The following is a 10,230-nucleotide window of genomic DNA, read 5'->3' on the forward strand; positions in this document are numbered from 1 at the left end:
GAAATATCATCGGTATCGGTAGCCACTATTTTCCATTGACTAGATTTAAAATAGTTTTAAATTTTTTGTGTTGGTTCAATAAGTTTTAAAATTGAATAATGTGGATTCTAAGTTCTACAGAGCAAATACTCCTACGTTGATGTTAATAATGTAAATGAGGGAAGGGTAGTGGCGGACTAAGGGGTCCCCGTCTTACAGGGGGCCTCCGAATCTTAATAAATAATTTTATATTCAACTGGCAAACAAGGCCAATATGTGTTCAGTAGTTATAAAGCAGTTTGTAGGTGGAGTATGCAAACCATACGTATACGCCAAGTATAAACAGTATAAATGGAAGCAGATATTTACTTAATTATCAATTATCAGGCCCCGTAATTGTCAATAGCATTTTCTAGTTAGAAAATTAAATCAAGGGGTAATTTTCTTTGTTTAAAATATCGAATAATTATTAATTTTTATATATTTTGAGGCTGAATTTATTTATTTTAGCTTTTAAGCTATTTTTCAATGGTTTCCATACTTATTTTTAATAAATGAATAAACATTTTAAATTACAACCAATGCACAGCATAACTTGTATTCTAGCTTCATTACTGATGATGAGCAATGAGCAGTGAAGACTTTAGTATATAACGGGGGCCACGGCTCTGAGACAGCGAAGGGGCCCCTCGGATCTTGGAGGACTTACAAAATCGCGATATTTTGTCGCGGTATTTCCCTGTAAGCATTTTTAAGAAAAAAATATTTAAAATTTTTGGACGAAAAAAACTACCTGTCAAAGAAATTTGTACAGCCTAAAAGTCGAATTTCCATTTAAAAAAAATGATTTATGATGATTTTTTAATCGCTCATTTCCATGACAGCTGCGGCCATTATAATATGACATTTGGACAATTTAATTTTTGACATAGATAGCCACATGTCTTCTCTTTATGGTACAGTGGCTGTGACAATCACTAAATTTGACGTTTAGGCTACATACATATTTTTGACAGGCAGTTTTTTTCCTCAAAAAATTATAAATATCTTTTTTTTCTCAATAACGGTTAACGTTAGGTATAGAATGTTTAATATCAAAATTCATAAAATTTTACAGAGAATTTAAGTATGTAATAAAAAATGGGGTTACCCATTTAAAATAAGAAAGTTGCTGTCAACTTCCGGTACTTCCGAAAGTGCCGCCATATTGAAAATATTTTTAATCGATAGATCTCATTGTGAAACAATGATATGCACAAAATCTCGTATCTAGATATTGCAGTTTTCTAGAAACTTCTAACGCAGGCTCAGCCTGGGACACCTTGTATAAATACTTGAATTTTGTCAACCATTATACATACGTCACTCAATTTTTACAAAATGCTTTAATGTGTGTGATGCTTTAAAATGTGCATTAGAAGTATATCGTTATCTAAACAGACCGGGGCGCGGGGCCACATTTAGCTTCGCCACCCCGGGCCCCCGACAGGCTTAGTCCACCACTTAGATTAAGCCACCACTGGGGAAGGGTGCACGTAATATTTCCAGTATGTATCGCCTAAAATTCATTAACCGGATAAATATATGCGCCCAATTTTTTCGGTACTAGGGTCTCTATGTAACTTATAATTTGTCAAAATGGTTATCAGTGGGGTTTGAAAATTTACATAATCACGAATCCTCTTTTTCAGTTAAAAATATAACATTACATAGGGTTGCCTTACAACCTTTTTGAAAAGTAAAAAAAATGACATTGGACTATGAAAAAGGACCGGTGGGGAGGGGGGGTAACCGCTGATTATTAATCGCTAGTTTAAAATTTTGAAAAGCTCTTTTAAACATCAAAATGGTTAAAAATAACACTAAATATTCAGTGTCTAAACTATCATTTCAGATTAAACGGCGAGTTCTATAAATAATGTTGCCGATTCTAAATTAGTATACTGTTTTATTAGAATTAAAAATTATACTTTTTGTGGCGAGGCTGTAGGTACGTTTCACATTACAGGAGAGGCACAAAAATAATTTTTCTCCGAATAGAACATGCTATTTTTTTACAAACGTTCACAAATAATAATTTTTTAAACAATTGCTAACGCAATAATCTTCAATTGCAAATAATATAAAAATATTTAAAAGTAATACCCGGGAAGTAATTATACAGGGTGTCCGGAAATTAATGCAACAAAATTTGGTCATAGATTCTTGAAAAAAGAACAGGTGACCCGTCGTATTTTTATTTTTGGCCCCCCTTTTCGGATTTACAGCCCCCTGAATTTCGCCCCTAAAAAGAGTTTTTTTTTAATATCTCAGGGCCCTGTTGGACGAAAATCACTAAATTTGGTACATGTTGTTTTACCATGAAATGACATTTTTTGATGCTATTAACTTTTTTTCTTTTCATCAGTGGTGTCCCTACGGTATTTAAATAAATATTATTGAAGAAAAAAATGATACGCTACTGTTTTTTTTTAAATAAAAATTATTTTTAAAATCTATATTAAATTTGGAACAACTTTATCTCATGATTTTTTTTCGTACGACGCACCATTTTCGCATAAAAAAATAAAAACCATTTTCATACATGACCAAATCGCTAAAATTTTAATGTAAATTTTCATAGCAAAATTTAAAAAACGGCAATTTAGGTTTTTGGACATTTTGGTTTGCACTTTAAAACAAGATTTTGGAAAAAAAAATATTTTAAACTTAAGTTTGCCGTTTTAAAAATTTTGCCATTGAAATTTAGTGGTAAAATTTTAGTGATTTAGTCATGTTTTTATTTTTTTACGCGAAAATGGTAAGTCGTACGGGAAAAAGTCAAGAAATAAAGTTGTTCCAAATTTAATGTAGATTTTAAAAATAATTTTTATTTAAAAAAACAGTGGCGTACCATTTTTTTCTAAATAATATTTAGTTTAAATACCGTAGGGACGCCACTGATGAAAATAAAAAAAGTTAATAGCATCTAAAATATCATTTTATGGTAAAACAACGTGTACCAAATTTAGTGATTTTCGTTACACAGGGTCCTGAGATATTAAACAAAATCTCTTTTTAGGTGAGAAATTCAGGGGGCTGTAAATCCGAAAAGGGGCACTACTCGCCAAAAAAAAATACGGGTCACCTATTTTTTTTTTCAAGAATCTATGACCAAATTTTGTTGCATTAATTTTCGGACACCCTGTATATCGAGAAATTATGATTGATTATGATTACCCTCCTTGAAGTTGACATTTTATGTCAGTTTAATAATATATTATGAATATACCGTATGATCGAATAAAACCGGCGTCAGCGATGGCTATGAAATGAAGATCGCTGTCATTTTATATGTAAATTTATATGGGAAATGTCATCGATGTTCATTTCATAGCCATCGCTGACGCCGTTTTTATTCGATCATACGGTATTTTCGTACTTCTGTGCTTAAAAATGCTTTACTTTTGTCCTTAAGCGTAAAATTACTTTACTATGCCTAAGCGTTGAAATTACTTTTTTATATTGCAGCAAGGTCGCAAAATTAATACTTTTGTGACGTTTGAAAAAGAAACATATATGAAGCGAACCAAATTCAAGCCAAAATTAACGGGGTCCTGACCGAACCAATAAATGTAGGCCGGGGTATCCGGCAAGGTGACTCCCTGAACCCTCTTCTTTTCAACATCATTATGGACGAAATAATAGGCAATGTACGTTTACAGAAGGGGTACAGTATGGGCGACCAGGAATAAATTACTATTCTGTGCTATGCCGACGATGCGTCTGGGTCCGACGACGCGTCTGGACGTCGCGACGGGTCCGGTGAACTATCCTGACACACGATTTTTGCATTTTTCTTTTTTTTTATCAAAAAGTAAGCATTTTTAATAGTAGTTTTAAATAAAAGTAAATGGAGATTTTGCACAGAATTTTAAAATATTTTAATTTAATTTTCGTAGTTTTTGACACATATTTGACGTTATGGAGAATTTTAACACTTGATTTAATATGACAGCGACAAAAGGAAAAGCAATGTTGCCAGTTCCACTGAATTTTCTTTTTCTGTTTTTTATTTTTATTTTGAAAAAATAGCAATTTTTAATAATAAAAATGCGTTGGTAATGTGTGAATGGGAAAACAAAAAAAAACAACAGAAAAGTGAAACAAAAGCAACCAAAACACGCTTGGTGGCTTTTGTTTCGCTCTTGTTTAAACCAAAATATCAATCAAACAGATAAAAAGAAAAAAAAACAGCCAAATCAACCCAAACCAACTCGACCAAACCCTAACCAACCCATACAAAACCAACCAATACAAAACCAACCAATACAAAACCAACCAATACAAAACCAACCAATACAAAATCAACCAATACAAAACCAAACCAAACCGATCAATACCAAACCAACTCAACCCGAGCCAAACACAAACCAAAGAAATGAAAACACGCTTACAGCGTGTTTTCTTTGCTTTGGTGGCTTCCAGCCTACAGCGTGTTTTCATTGCTAGAGCTATAACTAGCAATTGTCTCGCCGGCGCGGTAATTTAGCCAATTTGATAAACTAAAGTAATCTAATTCGTATTAAAAAAAAAATTAAAACTATGACGTAATTTTTCCCTAAACAAAAAAGATGTATGAAATTCCGGATAATTTACTAGCTGATCTGACAACCATGTATCATTTCGCAATATTTGTCAAAATTCGACCTTCACTACTGTTAGCGTAAACATAGAAACGGATATAAACAAGTCCGCAACTCTTTCATTATCACAAAACATCCCCCTTTAGAACTTCGTCTGTCATGTTAAGAAATGAAAGTAAATAATAAAGCGCCTCTCGTGTTTGTTCGCACTCAAAAAATTTCAATTAATGCCTGTATATATTTTTAATATATTTTTTAAATTTACATTTTTTTAATTAAAAAGTAATATATTACATTTAAATGGATTATATTACATAACAATTATGTCGATTACAGGATTACAAGCTTGTTTTCTAACATTTTTTAAATAAAATTTAGAAATTATAAAATTTCAATATATGTATATTTGTCGTAGGTATGAAAAAAGCGTATACCGAAAAAAGTTAAATATAAAATGAACAAACGCTTACTTACATTGCAATAAAATTTCCACTTTTAGTTTTGCAATCCAAACGCAATATTTCTATTTCGCAAATAAAAATATCCGACCACACTAAAATCACTGAAACTTCCGCGGCTGACAACGAAAACTGAAAAATATAACGGCACTTTTTGTTTTGGACCTGCATATTAACATTACGCTGTACTATTATGTGTTTGTTGTTGAAATAATATAAAATATTTAATTATAACTTGTAAATTTTAATATTTTAACATGATTTTAACTACTTTTGACAATAACTAACTTTTTATCAAGATGACATTTTAGACGGTAACTGACATATATGTCATAATATTGAATCTTAAATATCTATGTCAGAGATGTATGTAATATAATTTAAATGCAACTTTATACTAAGAAAACATTTATACTTTCACAAAATACAACAAAGTCTAATAATATAGTTTGAAAACAATGAATATTGAATTAAAATTGACAAAGTTAAGCGCGACCCCTAGTGTCAAAATTAGATAATTAAATTTTCGCAATTTTTACACCATTTGATGACCGGTGGGGCCTCTAGTGTTTGTTCGGGCGGATGGTCTTTTACTCCCGCTTATGGCCATTAAAGAAAAAGTTCTAAAGTGGGATGTTTTGTGTTCATTATCGGTTATGGAATTTGCCCTGGAATTTGCTATAATGTATAAAAATCAAATAACAATATTTTTAAGAATATTTTTTATGTGAAACGTGTTTTTCCATATCAGATTTTAATCAAAGAATCCAAGAAATTCATTTTAAGGTATCATAAACTTCATTTTCTAAGAAAAATCGTGTGTCAGGATAGTTCACCGAAGCCACCGATGACGCCGTATTGGTAGGGGAGAGGGTGGAGCATTCGGTCAGGAGGAGGCTTTGGCCGAATTCAAATACTCTCTCTTTATATGAAATTCTAGGGTTTTCCGTCACGTCGGGACCAGCCGGCTGTTAACCACTGCCATTAATGTCATTTCTACGTGAAAATATGGTTGTGAGTTCGTAAAAATTGTTAAGTGTTTTTTTGATGGTATATCGGTAAGTATTTCGCCAGTATCAATTAGCCTTTGGGTATTTGTGATAGTATGCATTATGATGTAAGAATTACAATGAAACAGAAAGCTAACCTAAAAATAAACCCGTTTCTAAACAAAATATTAATTTCGTGAAATTTGCACAGTGGGGAGCGTTCGGCCCAGCGTCCAAGGGAGGTTTCGGCTGGCCGAAGTCTCCTCATCAGAAGCTTTCGGCCAATTATCTGCTCACTTCTGATTGATTATTTTCTTCCCTTTTGTTCTAGAAGGTAAACATGCCAAGAGTATATAAAAGGAAAACTGCCCGGGAGGTGGATGAGAGACGCATGAGGAATGCAATTTGTGCATATCTAAAAGGCGAGCTGGGTCTCAATGCTTCCGCAGAGAGGTTCAATGTGAAGAGAACAACTCTTCAATCAAGAGTGAAATGCCTGCTAGAAAAGAAAGAGAAAGAAGAAATAATCAGAAGCATGGAGGACTCTGGCAATGAAAGTGACGATCAATCACGCCTTTCCAAATATGGAAATAAATTCAAAACATCGCAAATATTCTCTGTTGAAGAGGAACGGGAGCTTGCCAAATACCTCAAGCAATGCTCAAACCTAAACTATGGTCTAACTTATCACCAGATTGAACAACTGGCATATGAGTATGCAAAGGGTATACCCGGAGATCTGGTTCCAGATAAATGGGAAGAAAGGAGATGTGCTGGTAAGCCTATGTGAAATAATAAATTTGCCTGCCTTAATTTGTTTTTTATATTCCAGGAACGGAATGGAGAAAAGGATTCATGAGACGGAATGCTGACCTATCACTTAGAAAACCAGAGAGCACGAGTTTGATGAGGGGCACTGGCTTTAACAAGCCTAGGGTCATGGAGTTTTTTGATAATTACGAAAAAGTAATAAAAAAATATTGCTTTAAACCAGAACAAATTTATAACCTGGTTGAAACTGGTTTGTCGACTGTCCTGAAGCCAGTCAAAGTTGTGAGCACAAAAGAGAAAAAACAGGTCGGTCAAGTTTCTAGTGCAGAAAGGGGAGAAACAGTTACGTTTGTCGGAATTATTAATGCCATTGGTGGATCAATACCGCCTGTCTTTATATTTCCAAGACTTCGGAATATTGATGAGTATTTGACCGATGGGCCAATTGCCAGCATTGCCTTGGGGAACAAATCTGGTTGGATGACTTCCGAACTATTCATAGAAGTGCTTCGGCATATTGTGCAAAAAACAAAATGCTCGATGGAGAATAAGATTCTACTTTTGATCGATAATCATGAGAGCCATGTCTCCGTCGAAGCCATTATCTTTTGCCGTGATAATGGAATAATACTACTTTCCTTTCCGCCCCACACTACACACAAACTCCAGCCACTCGATGTTGCAGTTTATGGACCGTTTAAATCTAAGTTAGCGATCGCCCAGAATGACTGGATGATTCAAATCCAGGACGAACGCTGGCGATACGGCAAATCGCAATGCATGCAAATATCGCTTATCTACAAACTTTCACTCCATCCAATGTAACTAGTGCCTTCAAGAAGACTGGAATTTGGCCTTTCAACAGACTTACCTTCACTGATGAAGACTTTACTCCTTCTATCTTTACCGACAAACCTCTACCGAAAGAAAAAACGCCGGTGCCGGATGGCCCCGAACCCAGACCTCAGGAAAAAACACCAGAGAAACATACCACTCTGAATGACTCAACCATGGAACCCCTGCCTTCAACATCACAAGTCAATAGTGCTGAGACTGATCCAACTTTCCATTCCAACGACATATCAGGTCTTGCCAAGACAGGTGGTAATACGAATTTAAGCATTCTCGAAAAAATAAGACCGTTTCCCAAATTAGACTCATTGAACATAAAGAAAAGAAAAAGGAAGACTGAATCGAAATCAAGAATATACACAGACACCCCAGAATTTCAAATAAAACAAAACATACAACTTGAAAAAGACAGAAAAAAGAAAGTTGGTGAAACCAAAGTTAAAAGGAAAGTTCTCATTGAGGAGTCATCTAGCGATTCTGACATTTCGGCGGAACTTAACAATTCAGACGATGATGCAGAATCGTTCTCGTCTTTGAAAATGGCGGGAGACGAAAGCGAATACAACCTTCACGAGTTTGTTCTGGTAAAATTCTCCAGGAAAAAGAGTGACTCCTATTATATTGGGCAAATCACCACGGTTGATGACGACCAGATGACGGTTTCATTTCTCAGAAGAAAAGGAAAATCAAATTCTTTCAATTTTCCTGATGTAGAGGACACAAGCTCCATTTCTCGTGACGACATTGTAGCAAAGTTGGAAGTCCCACAAAGAACAGGCACATCGGCATCCAGAACATTGTGTTCATTCCGTTTCAACTACAATTTTGAGTCGTATGATGTAAGGTAGAGAAGATGGAGGAAAACAGACTTTTTCTAATCGGTAGAATAGGTGTTACTTTATTTTTCTCTTGATTAAACTGAAATAATATGACCTCAGTTGTTTTAGTTTCAACCCAAATTATTTATTACGTCTTCTGAAAACTTATTTCTATGGCAACGAAGCCTCCCTCCGATTTTATCTCACCATGCCGAAGCCTCCTCATGTGAGGGAGCGTTCGGCCAATTTGTATCAGCGGTTCAAAGTCAAAATTCAAAAGCTGAAAACAAAGATGGACTGGTTTTACTGGATGAATCTATTGGCTAATTGCATAACGATAATTGTGACATCCGTACATTTGCCTTAGCACAGAAAGCAGTCAGGTGGGATCAAAAGATCTTGAAAGTAGCCGAATGCTCCACCCTCTCCCCTACCTGAAAATGAGGATAATCTACAGCGCTTATTACATCGATTTAACTGCACTGCCAAATAACTATGGGGGTGCAACTTTGTTCAAGTTAGCAACCGATCGTTTAGAAGCGATGTCGAAACCAGATCGGTACTATGTTCATTGCAAAACTATTGTCGCTCAAATACTGCGAAATATGATATCACTCTCACACTCTTGCACACATGTGCGACACGGTTTAGGCTATGTCTAGGCAGTCGCCTCGCCACAAAGCGAGAAATCAGAATATCGCTACGAATCGATGTTGCTACTGAACATAGTGCCTCAAGCTACAAATTACTTTACTATCGCTTTGAAACATGAACAAAGTTGCACCCCAGACCGATAAACTACGGTAATGAGCGGTTCCTGAAAAACATCGGTTCGATACGGAACGGTTTGGTAAAATACTGGAAACGTCAAATGTTAAAAATTACATAAATTTGGCCTTCTTGACACTCCTTCGAAATAAATGGAACGCTATTTACATAAACAACAGAAACTAAATTTCAAGTCTCATTCAACGCCAACTGGGACACATTTTACTGCCACCACCCGCCATCAATCCATCCATCCCTAAACCTTCCTTTCTAATTTTATGGACCCAACAACCCTCCAAAACGACTAATTTTCACAGAAAAACGAACAATTAGCCATGGGCTGTTACAGTCCTGCCCGATGACCTATTTAAACATTACTAATGACAACCGGAAGTGACCGTTTGGGCCATTTTCGACGCTCAATTTGTGCAATAAAAGGCACTTTTGTGAGCCGGACACGAAGATACGTGATAATGGAGCGATTCGGAAGATTTGCGCTCTATTTCAATAGCTAGATACAAATATGGGTTGCCTAATGGGAAAGTGTGCTAGATTTTTGTTATATCGTTACGGAAATGTTATCAATAGAATCGAAATTTAAATTTTAAATGTGCTTCTGGCGATCTACACAACTATGCTAACAAGAGAAAAAAAGTCAGTGGCGCACATTTTTTTTTTAATATACAGGGTGTTTCAAAAAACTCTGTGTGTCATCTCTCGTGGGGAGATTCCTTACGTAAAAATAAGATTAATTTCTCATAGCAACATAGGTCCGATTCCGCTTTGTTTCGTAGCTACAGGGTGTTAATGTCTTAATATTTTTTCGATTTATTATAATTTGTCACGCACGTTCCTAAGACGTTTTCTAAATTTCAATACTTCTATTATAAAATTTATCCCAAAGAATATACCTAGCTAGAAAAAGAATGGACTCTGCCATACTGAAAAATGGTCCTACAGAAGTGGCGCC

The 10,230-nt window shown here is 35.1% G+C and overlaps 1 protein-coding gene across 1 annotated transcript; it reads left to right on the top strand.

Annotated features, from left to right (window-relative positions):
* Positions 1-6,030: 6,030 nt before the first annotated feature.
* On the top strand, positions 6,031-8,617 carry LOC115877363. Its single transcript, XM_030893509.1, has 3 exons — positions 6,031-6,120; positions 6,383-6,827; positions 6,884-8,617. Exons 2-3 carry the CDS (start codon positions 6,392-6,394, stop codon positions 7,645-7,647), a joined length of 1,200 nt encoding a protein of 399 aa, XP_030749369.1. The 5' UTR covers positions 6,031-6,120; positions 6,383-6,391; the 3' UTR covers positions 7,648-8,617.
* Positions 8,618-10,230: the final 1,613 nt, after the last annotated feature.

The sequence above is a fragment of the Sitophilus oryzae genome, unplaced genomic scaffold (assembly GCF_002938485.1).
Source record: "Sitophilus oryzae breed Bouriz unplaced genomic scaffold, Soryzae_2.0 scaffold_1447_pilon_pilon, whole genome shotgun sequence".
Taxonomy (NCBI): Eukaryota; Metazoa; Arthropoda; class Insecta; order Coleoptera; family Curculionidae; genus Sitophilus; species Sitophilus oryzae.

Excerpts from the sequence above, each read along its gene's own strand:
- LOC115877363 (XM_030893509.1), top strand. The coding sequence starts at position 6,392 with ATGCCAAGAGTATATAAAAGGAAAACTGCCCGGGAGGTGGATGAGAGA. Across the intron at positions 6,828-6,883 it reads GGAAGAAAGGAGATGTGCTG|GAACGGAATGGAGAAAAGGA; the intron begins GTAAGCCTATGT and ends TTTATATTCCAG.